General features: G+C 45.1%; 1 protein-coding gene across 1 annotated transcript in view; it reads left to right on the top strand.

Moving 5' to 3' along the window:
* TANGO2 (transport and golgi organization 2 homolog) overlaps nt 1-14712 on the top strand; it is a 56451-nt gene extending 41739 nt beyond the window's left edge. Inside the window, exons 6-9 of the mRNA XM_070951540.1 lie at nt 2487-2557; nt 7766-7919; nt 9753-9857; nt 14052-14712. Of these exons, the coding sequence (XP_070807641.1) occupies nt 2487-2557; nt 7766-7919; nt 9753-9857; nt 14052-14172 (451 nt within the window). The 3' untranslated portion in view covers nt 14173-14712. The remainder of the gene's footprint in view (nt 1-2486; nt 2558-7765; nt 7920-9752; nt 9858-14051) is intronic.
* Nucleotides 14713-17379: the final 2667 nt, after the last annotated feature.

The following is a 17379-nucleotide window of genomic DNA, read 5'->3' as shown; positions in this document are numbered from 1 at the left end:
CCTCCTTCTCTCTTCCACTTTCTCCTCCTCCTCCTCCTTTCTTTCCTTCTCTTCTCCTCTTCCTCCTCTCCTCCTCCCCCCTGCAAACCCCACTCCCTTCCAGCACTGACGATGTTCCCTAGTTGGGTCATGAAATGTCTTCAAGAAAGCCACCAGAGAGCCCCAAGGGCTCCTCATTTCAACCCTGAGCTACAACGATTCCCTTTTATTAAGATCTATCCTGTTTCTTTCTTCCTTTGCTCATTTTTGATGTGCTAACAGCATCTACCTGCTTCTTTGCTTGCTTGCCTGCAAAACATGTTTCCAGGTTTTCGTGATGCACGTTGCCAAGACCTGGCCTGTTCTCCCTTAAAAACATTTTTTTTTTTGTTTTGAGCTGGTAGAACTTCCTTTTGCAATAATCTTGCCTGTTCCACCAGGGCCCCCGGTCGGTGGTCTCAAAGTGGCCAAAAACACACCTGCAGCTTTACCTGTCGAAAAAAAAAAAAGAGAGGCGGTGCTTTCGGACTCCACCGTTCCGCTACTAGACGAAAAACATCTGCCTTTAAGCTGAGCCTTTCCTCTATTTAAGCTCAACAAATATTAGGAAGTTAGTTAATTTCCCTCTGAAGGTTTTATGGTACCGAAGATGGATGTCTAATTCATATCACTGCATATATTTGACTAATTAACTTTTCATTTGTTTGGGGACGAGTTAATTATGCACATCTACACAGATAATTTTATTCTGCTGATGGACTTATTATTTTTCCCCCCCTTCCACAGCATGTTTTTCCTTCGGTAAAGATTGGGTGGTCTGTTGATTTGGCTTCCCCCCCCCCGCCCTCCTTCCTTAATTCTATAGGTGTGTGTTGACATTGAGTCCTATTTATGGTATGGTAATTTTAAGTTTGTGGGTTTTTTTAAAAATCTAATTGGTTCTTGAATGCAGTTGGTGATTATCCCGGGAGGATAAAAATAGCAGGCATGGATTTTACAACGAAGGAGATGTGATTAGAATATCCAATGACTGATCCAGTGAAATACATAGGAAAATATTAATAACCAACTAAATGCAATTGCCACAAGAAACTGGGCTAAATTAGCATACTGGACCCATCTTAGATGCTTCTAACATTGCGGATGGAAGCGTCGCGAAGGGAATAATCAAATTCTCACCGGATCAATGGAATTTTCTTTTCTTTTAATACTTCGAAGGCAGAAAAAGCTTGCTGCTCTCGGGCAATTCCATGTCCTACCTTCCAGCAAAAAGATTTTCCTCATCGGATCTTAAGCTGCTAATTTCAAAAGTGTTGAGTTTTGGGTTTTTTTTAATTAATTTTAAAAGCAGATTCATTTGATCAAATCTATAAAGATATTTTTTTTCCCGTGTGCTGGAGTCCTCCGCTCGCTTTTCTTAACCGGTGTCCCTGCTGCAGAAATGTCACCAGATTCATTTGAAGAAAAGAAAAATAGTTTGCTGATTTCTGAACAGAGGGAGGTGCGGAGGAAATCTTGCTGGGCTAAAGATTGCACAACATTAGAACTGAATCCATTTGCGGAGTGGCAGAGGTAGAAGGCAACAATCATCACATCCTATTTGATTGTTGCCTATAGAAGAGGATGAGAGACAGGTAAAGGTAAAGGTTCCCCTCGCACATTTGTGCTAGTTCTTCCCGACTCTAGGGGACGGTGCTCATCTCCATTTCAAAGCCAAAGAGCCAGCGCTGTCCAAAGACGTCTCCGTGGTCATGTGGCCGGCATGACTCAACGCCAAAGGCACACGGAACGCTGTTACCTTCCCACCAAAGCTGGTCCCTACTTTTCTACTTGCACTTTTTAAATGCTTTCAAACTGCTAGGTTGGCAGAAGCTGGGACAAGTCACGGGAGCTCACCCCGTTACGTGGCACTAGGGATTCGAACCGCTGAACTGCCAACCTTTCGATCGACAAGCTCAGTGTCTTAGCCACTGAGCCACTGTGTCCCTTTTGAGAGACAAGTACCTGTCTATATACCAAACAAATGACCCACTGAGATAACCATATCAAAACAACTTCCCTTATGTGCGGCCTGAATCTGAAAATAACATTTAACACAGCACGGTATTTAAGCAAAATGGTTCAGTTGAGATTGGCATATTTGGGACCGATTGGGGTAGATTGCAGGGGAGGCCCACCAAAATATAATTTTATTGTATATCTATATCTTAAATTATTGTATTTTATTCCAATTTCATTTTAGACTGTATTTTATTCCAATTCCTTTTTAAATCGTATTTTATTCCAGTTCCATTTTAAATTGCTTTTATCAAATTTTAGTAATAATCTGTTTCTGGAACTTTGCACTTTTGATATGGCCCAAGGGCCAATCACTAAATAAAGATGTAGTAGATGTTAATGACAATGTTCAAATAAAGGATAAGTAGAACTGAATCAAAGATTTAAGCTGCCAGTTTTTACAAGAAGAACTTTTTTTCCCTACTACTTCTTCTATTTTTATCTTTTAGCACCAGTAACGGAGATGTAATTTGCTATTACGGAAACAAAGGAGACCCAGAACCTCTCTTCCTAAATCCCGGTGGGTTAAATTTAAAAAAAAACAAACAAAGAAAAAACATGGTTACCTTGATTTATTTAAAGCAGTGGTTTGGCTGCATACCTGGATGTGTGTGTTTTGCCATGATGGACGTGAAGACCAAGGGATATATGTCATATTTTGAGAAATTCAGAGCAGGGGTGAGCTTCAAAAATTTTAGCAAGGGGTTCTCTGCCCAGTTGCTGGGCGGGTGTGGCCATAGTGGGCGTGGCCCAATCGGCTTTCTGCACCATGGCAGGGGGAGGGCGTTTTTGCCCACCCCGGGCTTCGGAGGCTTTCCTTAAGCCTCCGAGAGGGCGAAAACAGCCTCCCCAGGTTCTGGAGGCCTTTTGGAGACTGGGAACGGGCCCATTTCCAGCCTTCCTGAACTTCCGGTAGGCCCGTTTTTCGCTCTCCCCGAGTCTCTGCGTGCACCCTGCACTTACCTGCATCCAAAATGGGCCGTGTGGGGACTCCTGGGAGGGGCGGGAGGGGCGGGAGGGGCGGGAGGGGCGGAGCCAGCCAGGAGTGGGATTTGGTGGTTCTCCGAACTGCACAGAATTTTAGCTAGAGGTTCTTCCGAACCCCTGCGAACCCCCAGCAGCCCACCCCTGATTCCGAGGTGGGCAGCTACTGCTTGCTTTGGACCGTGGCAATTTTAAGACCAGTGGACTTCCAACTCCCAGAATTCCTCAGCCAGCCGAGAATTCTGGGAGTTGAAGACCACCGGTCTTAAACTTGCCAAGGTTGGACAGTTGACTAAAATCCAGAAAGGCTTCTATTTCTAATGTTCAGTTTGTTAACACCGCAAGTGTCAAGGTGACTTGCAGGTTGGGATACGTGTTGATGGTTTTTCGTGTGAATGATGAAGAGTTGTTGGTACAACACATCTGGAGAACAATCATTCAGGGAGAACACATTAGAGGTAGTTTTTGACTTACATCCATTCCTTTAGTGACCAAAGTTACACTGGAGAAAATGAGTTACAGCCGCTCCTCACACTTACGTCCCCATGGTCTCACGATTAAAATTCAGATGGGATCGCCATTTGCGGCTTTCCCAGCATGATTCCAACAAGCAAAATCCGGGGGGGGGGGGGGGAGGAGCCGGATTTCCTTAACAGCCTCGTGATTTGCTTAACGTCCATTAACCACATTGCTTAGCAACAGAAATAAGCCCTAATGACAGGGGTGTCAAACTCAAGGCCCATGGGCCAGATGCAGCTCACAATGTTGTCAGATCCGGCCTGCAGGGGCCGGTCTACCCAATGCAAAGAGGACAGGGTTCCAACGGATGCCCTAATTAATTCATGAGCCTCGAGCCAAGTTTCAAAAGAAATCCAGTTATTTATCAGGAACAACATGTCAGCACATACCCAAGTGAAGTCAGCTCTGCTCCACGTAATTTACCTCCCAACTATGACCCTGTTTCCCCCGCCCCCCTCCCAGGGTGTGTCATAAATCACATTCTCCAACGGAGCACTTTTGCGGGCTGTAGAAAACACGCCTCTCCGGTTGCCTCTGGTAACGTAGGCTGCGGCCTTGAGAAAGGTATCCAGGAATGTTTTACGAGTTGACAGAGGAAACATGCCAGCAGTTGGAGAGTGGCATCAAACTGGCCACGCCCACCCAGTCGGTCACGCCCCCTGCCCCTCCCCCCGAGGTACAACCACAGCCCTGATACGGCCCTCAATGAAATTGAATTTGATACCCCTGCCTAATGAGAAGGCAATGTTACGAAAAAGAACCTTCTCGGGTAGTTTCCTCTCCCCCCACCCAATAATTTATGTAAGTTATACATTTTACAAAGGAGGAGAAAGGGAAGCCCTTTCAAATTAGCAGGGTTGGGTTTTTAATGATCCAATTTAATCAACGTAGTTTCAAGCCACTCTGGAATTTGTTTCTGATCTGATCTTCCCTGAAAGATTGACATGTAGGAGAACTCATTCAAGGAGGTTGAGAGCAGGCGGCCTAAGTAGTAGTAATGGTGTTGTAACACAAACATCATGCAATCCCAAAAGGCCAAGCTTGCATTGCAAAAGGCCACTGTTGTCATTCTGCAATGCTGCATCTCCACTTGTGTGAGAGCCATGGTGGCGCAGTGGGTTAGAGCAGTGGTCCCCAACCCCCGGTCCGCGGACCGGTGCCGGGCCGTGGAGTACCTGGCACCGGGCCGCGCAGCGGCCGGGGGACATGAACGCTGCAGCGCAAAGGCTCCTGGGCCGTGCGCAAAAGCTCCTGGGCCGTGCGCAAAAGCTCCAGGGAAGAGAGCCCCGCGCAGTTACGCACGTGTGGCCCAAAGCCCCCACCCCTGCCCGCGCTCAGCGGGCCACGGTAAAATTATCAAAGGCTGATTGGTCCGCGGCGATAAAAAGGTTGGGGACCACTGGGTTAGAGTACAGTACTGCAGGCTATTTCTGTTGACTGGCGGCTGCCAGCAGTTTGGCAGTTCGATTCTCACCAGGCTCAAGGTTGACTCGTCCTTCCATCCTTCCGCAGTGGTTAAAATGAGGATCCAGATTGTTGGGGGCAATAGGCTAACTCTGTAAACCGCTTAGAGAGGGCTGTGAAGCGGTATATAAGTCTAAGTGCTACTGCTATTCCTTCCTTCCTTCCCTCCCTCCCTCCCTCCTTTCTTTCCTTCCTTTCTTCCTTCCTTCCTTCAAGTTGACTCAGCCTTCTATCCTTCCGAGGTCAGTAAAATGAGGACCCAGATTGTTGGGGGCAAGAGGCTGACTCTGTAAACCGCTTAGAAACGGCTGTAAAACACTGTGAAGCGGTATATAAGTATAGCTCTTCCTTTTCTTCTTTCTTTCCTTCCTTCCTTTCTCCCTCCCTCCCTCCTTCCGGTTGACTCAGCCTGCTATCCTTCTGAGGCCAGTAAAATGAGGACCCAGATTGTTGGGGGCAATAGGCTGCAAACTGCTTAGAAAGGGCTGTAAAGCACTGTGAAGCGGTATATAAGTCTAAGTACTACTGCTATTGTCCATTCTTCCTTCCTTCCTTCCTTCCTTCCTTCCTTCCTTCCTTCCTTCCTTCCTTCCTTCCTTCCTGCCTGCCTGCCTGCCTGCCTGCCTGCCTGCCTGCCTGCCTGCCTGCCTGCCTTCCTTCCTTCCTTCCTTCCTTCCGGTTGACTCAGCCTTCTATCCTTCTAAGGTCGGCAAAATGAGGACCCAGATTGTTGGGGGTAAGAGGCTGACTCTGTAAACCACTTAGAGAGGGCTGGCAAGCACTGTGAAGCGGTATATAAGTCTAAGTCCTATTGCTATTGTTCTTCCTTTTCCCCTTCCTTCGTTCCTCCCTCCCTCCCTCCCTCCTTCCCTCCCTTCCTCCCTTCCTCCCTTCCTTCCTTCCTTCCGGTTGACTCAGCCTTCCATCTTTCCAAGGTTGGTAAAATGAGGACCCAGATTGTAGGGGGCAATATACTGACACAGACGCTGTAAAGCACTGTTAAGCGGTATATAAGTCTAAGTCCTATTGCTATTGTGTGTATATTTGGGGCCTTTTTGTGATAACCCAGCTCCGAGAACAAAACAAACAGGGAATTCTTTTGATCAAACAGCCCTAATAAACCTTTTTGCTGGGTAAGATAACTGCGAGCCTGCCATTAGCCATTTCCATTTAGAGTATTCTGTGCCCAGCAAAGTTATTTTTATCATACTGGGACACGTGGCATTGAGGCTTTTATTTCCCAGCTTATCTGTGGCAAAACTACAGGCCTCCGGATAACAAAGCCTCGTTGTCTCATTGAAGCTTCTCTTTTTTTTAGCAAGCTGTTCCAAACATATAAACTTTCCAGATTATCCATTATTGTATCGGGGTTTTTTAATTCCCCTAAGCAAAATCAGTGAATGCGTATCTTGCTGTCTAGTTCATAATCCCCCTTTTTTACCCTGTAAACTCAAAGTGGCTTCACAAGAACTTCGCTGTCTCACAGCATTTTAAGTTCCCTAAAATTGAGTTGCACGCATGAGGTAAAAAGATTTGACGCGCAGCGAGAGTTGAGCTGAGATGAGCCATGCTGCCCCGGTTTCCGTGTTTCTACTCCAACATACAGTAGTGACCAAAATTGTGGAAACCTTTTGGGAAAAGTGTATTTTTGAGGTTTGATGGCTAATAATACCACTTTTTTGGGGGAGTTTCCAAGATCATCCTATTCCACTGCTGGAACGGCCTGGGAATAGCCGAGACCTTAACCCAATTGAAAATCTATGGAGCCGACTAAAGGAACTTGTTAGTCAGAAGCAACCCAGCAATGAAACCCAGTTAATAGAAGCCATCATTCAATCTTGGTTTCACATTAGAACAGCTGCAGAACTAAAAGACTTGGTTCACTCCATGGGAAGACGTTGTAAGGCCATAATTCATGCTAAAGGTTACCGAATTAAGAATTAACTGACATGGCGATAATTTTTGTATATCTCGTTTTTTCTATGGTGATCATTTTTGTATATCTCGTTTTTTCTATGGTGATCATTTTTGTATATCTCGTTTTTTCTATGGTGATCATTTTTGTATATCATTTTTTCTATGGTGATCATTTTTGTATATCTCATTTTTTCTATGGTGATCATTTTTGTATATCTCGTTTTTTCTATGGTGATCATTTTTGTATTTCTCATTTTTTCTGTGGTGATCATTTTTGTATATCTCATTTTTTCTATGGTGATCATTTTTGTATTTCTCGTTTTTTCTATGGTGATCATTTTTGTATATCTCATTTTTTCTATGGTGATCATTTTTGTATATCTCATTTTTTCTATGGTGATCATTTTTGTATATCTCATTTTTTCTATGGTGATCATTTTTGTATATCTCGTTTTTTCTGTGGTGATCATTTTTGTATATCTCATTTTTTCTATGGTGATCATTTTTGTATATCTTTTTTGTTACGTGTTACACTTTTCTTCTTTATACTTTAACTGCTATTCTAATAGCAAATCCTTCATAAAAGTTATTGCATTACATTCTTGATTAAAGTATCTTTCCATGGATATATAATTTTATGGTACTGCTCCAAAAAAAAAAAAAAGTGGCGTTATTAGCTAGTTTTAGAAAACACACCCCAAAAGGTTCCCACAATTTCAGCCTCTACTGTAGCTTGATTTTTGTTCGTGTCGTGAACTTCTCACCAAGGTGAGCAACTGCTGTGGGCATCTTCTTCGTGTTTCATTGCGAAACGCCTGAAGGTAGATTTGGTCTCGCCACACAGGGGTATACGGCTTGAGCAATTCTTTGCTGGATACGCCCTGGAAGAAACTTCAGTACGGAAAACAGCTTTTCTCAGATGTCATCAAGCACAGCCAGAATCTCAAGAAAGAAGACCTGGTCCAGGAACTGATTAAACTGATGAATAACCAGGACCCGTAAGGCTCCGTATCTTCTCTTGCTTTGCTCCAAACCGTTCTCTGGGTGACTGCAGATGTCCAAGTGTCTGAGATATTGAGAGTTGTAGGTTGTCAACATCTGGAGAATCCTCACTTCCCCTGCCTTGACTTATAGACCGACTTACTTGCTGGCGGAATGGTCCCCATCCAGAGAATGGAATGGAATGGAATGGAATGGAATGGAATGGAATGGAATGGAATGGAATGGAATAGAATAGAATAGAATAGAATAGAATGGAATGGAATGGAATGGAATGGAATGGAATGGAATGGAATGGAATGGAATGGAATATAGAATGGAATGGAATGGAATATAGAATAGAATAGAATAGAATAGAATAGAATAGAATAGAATAGAATATAGAACAGAACAGAACAGAACAGAACAGAACAGAACAGAACAGAACAGAACAGAATAGAATAGAATATATATGGAATGGAATAGAATATAGAAAATAGAATAGAATAGAATAGAATATATATGGAATGGAATAGAATATAGAATAGAATAGAATAGAATAGAATAGAATAGAATAGAATAGAATAGAATAGAATAGAATAGAATAGAATAGAATAGAATAGAATAGAATAGAATATATATGGAATGGAATAGAATATAGAATATAGAATATAGAATATAGAATATAATAGTATAGTATAGTATAGTATAGTATAGTATAGTATAGTATAGTATAGTATAGTATAGTATAGTATAGAACAGAACAGAACAGAACAGAACAGAACAGAACAGAATAGAATAGAACAGAATATAGCAGTGATGGTGAACCTATGGCACGTGTGCCGGAAGTGGCACACAGAGCCATCTTTCCGGGCATGCCAGCCATCGCCCGTTGCTTTTCCGGGTTCTGGCATGCACATACGTGCCGGCCAGCTGGTCTTTGCACATGTGGGATGCCGGAAACTGGAAGAGCAGCTTCCTGGTGTGCATGCGCATCCGCACACACTCGAAATCAGAAACTCAGCTTCCCACCCTTCTCTGTGAGTACCTATCCCTAAGACCGGCTTGCATTTTGGGCTCTTGACAACAATTGTACAGGTAGTCCTTGGCTTACAACAGTTCATTTAGTGACCCTTCCAAGTTACAACAGCCCTGAAAAAAGGGATTTACGACTGGTTTTTTTTTTTTTTCATAGTTATGACCTTTGTCACATCCCCATGGTCACGTGTCCAAAATTCAGACGATTGTCAACTGACTCGTATTGACGGCGGTGGCAGCGTCCCGGAGTCACATGATCCCCTTTCGCTGCCTTCTGACCAGCATGGGGAAGCCAATTTCACTTAACAATTGGCTTATCAACCGCAGTGATTCACTTAACAACTGTGGCAAGAGAGGTCGTAAAACGGGGCAAACCTCACTTAACAAATTTCTCATTTAGCAGCATAAATTTTGGGCTCGGATATGGTCGTAAGTTGAGGACTACCTGTATTGGTGTCTCCAGTAAACAGCTACAAGATTACCCCTATTTTTTCCCCATCATTTAATGACCCCATAATCCCTTGCGGGGTGGAATCGGGGCAACTGAATGGAGCTGAGGTTTACTGACCGGACGCCCTTCTGTCGCCAGTACGGAATTTCACAGCAGATATATTCTCATTGTGCCCAGACAGAGAAATATCAGCCTCTACCTAGGATCGAACTCACAGCCTCCTGATTGTGAGGCGAGAGCTCCACCTCTAAACCACGGCACCATTTACAAGATTATCCCAATGACACCTATAAAGACCCATCTAAGCACAGGAAGTAGGGAATTTCAGTTCCATGATCTCTGATTTGGCTTCTTTTTGGTCCAGTCAGCTTCCGGATCCTGCAATGGAGGACCAGGGAAAGGATTACGTCCTTCCATTCCTAAACAAGTACGCAGCTCTGTGCGTCCGATGTCCAGATTATGGAACCAGGTAAGAGGAAAGTTTCATGATCTGAATTATGTTTTAGAGAACCTGTAAGCGAATGCAGTCCTCCCTGACTGTGTTGTGGCCCACCAGTGGAGTTAGCAGCAGATTCGGACAGTGAGGAGGTTGGGGAGGAACATGGGCTAGTCATGGAGTCTGGGGAAGGTTCTGATGAGGGCTCTGCATTGGAGCAGAGAGGGGGCCAGGGCCGTATGCCAGTTATCAGCTGCCTTCGGAGTTGGACATCATTGAGGCAGATGAACAGCTGGAGCCTGTTGTGCGCAGGCGCAGAGTTGCCAGGCGAAGAGAACAGCTAAGGAACAAGGGTCGACTCAGGAGTAAAGCCACAGGTGACAATGAATGGCCCCTCCCAGAGGGAATAAAAAGGAGCGAAAGGGGAGTGGAGTTTGCAGGAGACAATTAGTTCGCTTAATTGGTTTGTGACTCTCAGAGATTTCTTGCTAAGTTTTGAAGATATCGGCCTGGCAGCTCTTCAAGCCAGATAAGTTCTGTGACTGTAAATTCACCCTTGAAAGACTTTGCTGGATGTGAAATGAGAAGAATTCACAGTACCTTAATAAAAAGGGTTTTTTGTCGGGACAAGGAGTCTGCTTTGTGGTTTGGGAATGCCTAGGTCAGAACACCACAGCACCCCATTCCCCTCGCTCCATTTCAGAAATTTCAGAAACAGGAAATGGGGTGTGAGGGGAAGGGAAGAAACGAGAAGGCTGTGTGGAGGCAGGGCTAGAAAAACAGAAGACAAAGCTCAGCTTTGTGTGGAAATTATGTTAATAAAGGTAAAGGTTCCCCTCGCACATACGTGCTAGTCGTTCCCGACTCTAGGGGGCGGTGCTCATCTCCGTTTCAAAGCCGAAGAGCCAGCGCTGTCCGAAGACGTCTCTGTGGTCATGTGGCCGGCATGACTCAACGCCAAAGGCGCACGGAACGCTGTTACCTTCCCACCAAAGCTGGTCCCTACTTTTCTACTTGCACTTTTTAAATGCTTTCAAACTGCTAGGTTGGCAGAAGCTGGGACAAGTCACGGGAGCTCACCCCGTTACGCGGCACTAGGGATTCGAACCGCTGAACTGCTGACCTTTCAATCAACAAGCTCAGTGTCTTAGCCACTGAGCCACTGTGTCCCTTTTGAGAGACAAGTACCTGTCTATATACCAAACAAATGACCCACTGGGATAACCATATCAAAACAACTGAGCTGCCGACCTTTTGATCGATAAGCCCAGTGTCTTGGACACCCCATCCATTTTTACCTTTACAGTACAGAGTTTACCTACTCTGCATTAAAAAGAAGAAATCCCATCAAGACCCCCTCCCCAACCCAGGAAGACACAGCCCACCCCCTCAAATTAAATTGCTGCTCTCAGACATAAATCCATTGTTTGCTCCAGATTTATTGGGATCCCTGCAAAGGAATTGATTACGCGGAGACTTTGATACACCTATTTTCAACACAACGGTTGGGGATAAAATAGGCACTTGCTGCCATAGATCAAAAGATGAAAAAAAAAAAACCCGAAAGAGTTTGGCGAGAAACACCCGACAAGAGTCACAATTTGTGGCCTGAGGCATCCTGCAAAGCAAAGTTCCACGCAGGGAAAATTTGAAGGAAGGCCCTTTTCATTTTGGCCCAGACCCACCTGGAAAACATGGTGATTTTCAATTGATCGCCCGTTATAATTTATTGATTACAATTATTACCTTTCGGGGGTAAACATCTGACTAAGATAAAGTGATTATAAATCAAAATCCAATATTATCTGGAAGCAAAGAGGCAAACCTTTGCTTTGGTTTATCCGTCTTCTTTCCCTCCCTCCCTCTGCTCCAAGAGGATGTCATAAATCCTGAATTTGGCCCGATATAAAGACACAAAGAAGGACAATTTCCGTTGAGAATTGATTTAGCAGGGCGGCGGAGGTGCCAGTGAAAAAGTAATAGGCAGCCTCTCTCTGTTGTGACCCACCAGCCGCCAGCGAAGAAGGCAGCAGAGTCGGACAGTGAGGAGGTTGGGGAGGAACATGGGCCAGTCCTGGGGGCTGGGGAAAGCTCGGACGAGGGCTCTGCGTCGGAGGCAGAGAGGGAGCTAGACAGCAGTGAGGCAGAGGAACAGCTGGAGCTTGTTCCCAGTGTGCGCATGCGCAGAGCTGCCAGAAGACAAAAACAACTCAGAAAGCAGAGTCGATTTAGGAGTAAAGCCACACCTTGGAGGTGATTGGCCTGTCCCATAGAAAACAAAAGAGGAGTAAATGGGGAGGGGGCTTTTGCAGGAAACAATTTGTTTGGTTGGTCGTTTCAAGAGTGGGAAGATCTGTCCGTGACTCTGTACCAAATTTTGCCCTGCGTTTGGAAACTAAGTTACTTAGCAGCCTTCCAAGCAAGATAAGGTCTGTGTTGATAAATATTCCTCTGAATATTCCTCTGTTTGCCAAGCCTTGCTGACTGTGAATGAAAGGAATTCACAGTCGTATAAATAAAAGGGGTTTTGCCGGGACAAAACCATCCATCCATCCATCCATCCATCCATCCATCCATCCATCCATGGCGCACAATAGTTAGAATGCAGTATTGCAGGCTAATTCTGCTGGCTGCCAGGAGTTCAATCCTGACCGGCTCAAGGTTGACTCAGCCTTCCATCCTTCCGAGGTGGGTAAAATGAGGACCCAGATTGTTGGGGGCAAGAGGCTGACTCTGTAAACTGCTTAGAGAGGGCTGGAGAACACTGTGAAGCTGTATATAAGTCTAAGTGCTATTGCTCCTTCCTTCCTTCCTTCCTTCCTTCCTTCCTTCCTTCCTTCCTTCCTTCCTTCCTTCCATGGTGCACAATAGTTAGAATGCAGTATTGCAGGCTAATTCTGCTGACTGCCAGCAGTTCAATCGTGTCCAACTCAAGGTTGACTCAGCCTTCCATCCTTCCAAGGTTGGTAAAATGAGGACCCAGATTGTTGGGGGCAAGAAGCTGACTCTGTAAACCGCTTAGAGAAGGCTGTAAAGCACTGGGAAGCGGTATATAAGTATAGCTTTTCCTTTTCTCCTTCTTTTCTCCCTCCCTCCCTCCCTCCCTCCCTTCTGGTTGACTCAGCTTGCTATCCTTCTGAGGTCAGTAAAAATGAGGACCCAGGTTGCTGGGGGCAAGAGGCTGACTCTGTAAACCGCTTAGAGAGGCCTGTAAAGCGTTATATAAGTCCAAGTGATATTGCTATTCTGCTTCTACTTTAAAAATTAACCTTTTGCACCCAACAAATCTCTAATAAAATCAGGCCAAAGGTCCAGAATTCTATTGTGTAAAGCAAAGAGACGGGATCTTAAATTGCTCCCCTGTTTTGTTTTGTTTTTCAACCCCATATTCAATTTTCCATCTGTCTCCAGCTTGTTTCTCTCGTTGCTACATGACTAAGAGGATGGACAGACGAATGAAAAATTAGGAACCCTGAAGATGATTACATCAGAACTCCCTTAATCTTGCTTGAAATAAATCATCCCCCTCTGTCCTTCGGTGGAGCAAAAATCCTGACTGTTTAGAAGAGCATTGAAAAATTATTAATAACACTCGGGATGGTTTTGAAACCTAATGTGTCTTTTATATCCTTTTCGCTTTTGAACTGCGATTGAATTTGTTGCATTAGTGTGATGCGTATGTTGTTGTTTTTTTCTCTCTTGCGGTGGACTGCTTAGGGTCCTAAAAGCAGAGCATAATGCAGGTAGTCCTCGATTTACGACCACAATGGAGCCTCAGATTTCTATGGTTAAGCAAAATGTTTGTGAATTTTGCCTAGTGGTGAAATGCCAGATGATTGGCCCCTCCCATAAGGCTTAAAAGAGAAACAAAGGCACTTGGGCCTTTTTGCAGGAAAGCAACATTGCTAACTTGGTTTCCAGTCGGCATGTCTTGTTTGTTTCTGAACTTTGTGGGGCTTTGCCAAGTAAGGCCTTTGGCAGGGTGTCAAAGAAGATAAAGGTTGGTGATTATCCTGAAGGAATTCTTCCGAAGGACTTGTTTTTGGCAACTAATTGGGACTCAGCTGGGAATGAATGTAATTCTCAGCTGTTACAATAAAATAGGGTTTTTTGGGACTAATTGTGTATTGTAATGACTTAGTAAGCGTAGGTCACTAAAGGAACTGTTTGTAAGTCAAAGACCACCTGTACTTGTGCCGGTCAATAAATTTCTTCCCTCTTTTTCAGAGCGAACACGGTCATCCTCGTCGACGGGGAAGGACAGGTCACCTTCACCGAACGGACGATGCTGAATGCCGATATCACCCAATGGAAAACCAGCACTTACCAGTTTCAGCTGCAGATATAATCACTTTCCTACGGAAATGAAAATGAATCTTGCCCGTCTGTCAGGCAAGAACCCAGTCAGCATTTCAAGATTCAAGATCCTTCTTTGCCTAGATCCCTGTACCATTCGTGGAAGAAAAAGAAGAAAGGAAAAAACAAACAAACAAACAAAACCACACTTTTTTGGGTGTGCACAAAATCCAGAACAGAAGCATTCGAATAGAAAAAGCAGACTCTTATCTTAAAAACAAGATCTTTTTTTTTTTTTTTTTTTTTGCACAAAGGGATCTGTGCTGGTTTTGGAGGGGGAGGGGGGGCCAAAATCACGTACCTCCTTGAGCGGAAACCACTATTTCCACCCCCACACACACACAATTATTTAACCCCCTTATTGAAAATCACAGAGCACTTTGGAGAATCATGCATGGTTAACACTTCTATTTTTCCGCCTTTCCTTGAGCTGGAAGGCGAAGCGATGAAATGACAAGAGTGAGGAAAAAAAGTCACAATTCAGTATTGGCGATGCCGTGCTATCTTTTAATACAGCGTTAGCTATTTGGAAGCATTTTGTGATTGTATAGAACCGTGATGGGGAACCTATGGCACACGTGCCACAAGTGGCACGCGGAGCCATATCGGTGGGCATGCGAGCGTTGCCCTACCTCAGCTCCGGCACGCCAACTAATTTTTGGGCCTTCCGAGCCCACTGGAAGTTGGGAAACAGGCTACTTCCGGCCTCTGGAGGGCCTCAGGGGTGTGGTGGGGAAGGCCCGTTTTTCGCTCTCCCCAGGCTCCTGAAGCTTTCTAGGAGCCTGGGGAGGATGAAAACGGCCTTCCCCACCCCCCCTGGAGGCCGGAAAGGGCCCGTTTCCCGACTTCCGGTCCCACCCCCCAAGAAAGACTCTGGAGCCTGGGGAGGGCAAAAAACAGGCCTAACGGGCCCACTGTGCCATCATGTGTCAGAAGTGGAGGGAATGCGTGGGAGTCTCATGTGCGGGGGCGGGGCACATTGAATTATGGGTGTGGGCACATTGTGCGCGACACCCCCACCCCCATGCTCCCCCCCCCCGGCTTTTGGCACGTGACGGCAAAAAGGTTAGCTATCACTGGTATAGAATGTGGGGTGGTTGGTTTTCTTTTTACAGAGGTGCCTGTAAAAATAGGGAGAATTCTGCGCGCTCGCCGTTATTGGGCTGATGGAAAATCCTTAAAATCAGATAATTGCTTCTGCCTTTCTTTTCCTGGCCGTATAACGAAACCTGGTTTGAAGCCGTTTCATGACATGGGCCTTGTTTTGTTACATGGCCTCGATTTATTGATCAAGAATCTCGTTGATTCCAAATTTCCTTGGGGTTTCTTTTAAAAATTACTTTAAAGACCGATGCGATGTTCTTTCTGGAATCTGAAGCAGGGGAAAAAGAGGGCGGGAAACATATAAAAGGGGTACGGCTGGAGAACTCTGATTTAGCTAAACGCTTCCCTTTGCTGTCTTCTGGAGTGTGGAATTTGGTGTGCGTTTTGGTGTTACAACATTTGTGCCTTGTGGGAGGCTGATTAGTCATGCTTGTCTAAGACTGAATTCTTCTTCGCGTGATATTATGCTCCCAAAGCATTATTATTTTTTTTAATGTCTTTTTTTTACGTCCACCAAGGAGGGAATAAATTCTGTTAAAGTCAATCAAGGCTTCCTTGGAGTAGGTAAGCATACAGAATGACAAAGTTGGAAGGGACCTTAGAGGTCTTCTCGTCCAACCCCCTGCTCAAGAAGGAGACCCTATACCACTTCAGACAAATGGTTATCCAATCTCTTCTTAAAAACTTCCAGTTTTGGAGCATTCACAACTTCTGGAGTCAAGTTGTTCTACTGATTGATTGTTCTTAACTCTCGGGAAATTTCTCCTTGGTTCTAAGTTGCTTCTCTCCTTGATTAGTTTCCACCCATTGCTTCTTGTCCTGCCTGAATAGCTTGACTCCCTCTTCTTTGGGGCAGCCCCTGAGTTATTGGAACACTGCTATCCTGTCCCCCCAGTCCTTCTTTTCATCAAACTAGACATACCCAGTTCCACTGCATATTAGGTAGATGTATAAAACCTCTAAGCCATGGGCTCTCCTCAGAGAGTTTGGTGCTCTCTGTACTTGGCTGTTTTCATGCAGACGTTTCATGACCCAACTAAGTAACATCATCAGTGCTAGAAGGGAAAGGGATTTGCACACAAAGCAGCCAAGTTCAGAGAGCACCAAGGACCCCCCACAAGAAAAAAGGCGCCAGTGCTTGCTGTAACAGGCACGTCGAGCAGCAGTCTTGCAAACAGGTGTAAATCTTACGCTACCCTGAGTGCACCTCCTTTAATACGAGAACATCCCTCAGAGTTGTAAGGGTGTCATTTAAAAGAGCCCTCCATTTTTCACTGATGGGATTACATGTCACAACTTTCCTTGGAAAAACTCTACAATTCTCTTATCTCTTATCAATACAGTCCCCAACCAGAGCATGATAAATTGAGAGCCTGACTAGGTGGCTCAGTGGCTAAGACGCTAAGCTTGTCGGATCAGAAAGGTTGGCAGTTTGGCGGTTCGAATCCCTAGTTATAGGTCTCCTGTGTGAGCAGCGGGCTGGACTAGATGACCTCCAAAGTCTCTCCCAACACTGTTACTGTTACTAAGAGGGGGATGATGGCAAAATAAGCCCTATTTGAGAAAAGATTTGAGTAGCCGGTCTGTTCTGATGGCCGACGTTACCTTCACAGAGAAGTTTTGTTTTTAAATCTTTGCAGCTGGTGAATTTGTAGGAAACCAGTTTTTCTACCTGATTTAGACAGGCCTCCCTTTCTAAATATATAAAAGGAAAGTCCCATGTCATGATTTTACCTGGGATCTTTCTGGATATCCTTAATTATTTGGACCAGGGACGCAGTGGCTCAGAGGCTTAAGACACTGAGCATGTCGATCGAAAGGTTGGCAGTTCAGCGGTTCGAATCCTTAGCGCCGCGTAACGGGGTGAGCTCCCGTGACTTGTCCCAGCTTCTGCCAACCTAGCAGTTCGAAAGCAGGTAAAAAAGGCACGTAAGAAAAATAGGGACCACCTTTGGGGGGAAAATAACAGTGTTCGGGGCGCCTTTAGCATTGAGTCGTGCCGGCCACATGACCACGGAGACATCTTCAGACAACGCTGGCTCTTCGGCTTTGAAATGGAGATGAGCACCGCCCCCTAGAGTCAGGAACGACTAGC

This window comes from Pituophis catenifer, unplaced genomic scaffold, assembly GCF_029215685.1.
Source record: "Pituophis catenifer annectens isolate HBS135680 unplaced genomic scaffold, rPitCat1.0.hap2 SCAF_10, whole genome shotgun sequence".
Lineage (NCBI taxonomy): Eukaryota > Metazoa > Chordata > Lepidosauria > Squamata > Colubridae > Pituophis > Pituophis catenifer.
Note: the sequence above shows the minus strand (reverse complement) of the source record. Positions and strands in the feature narration are given on the sequence as shown.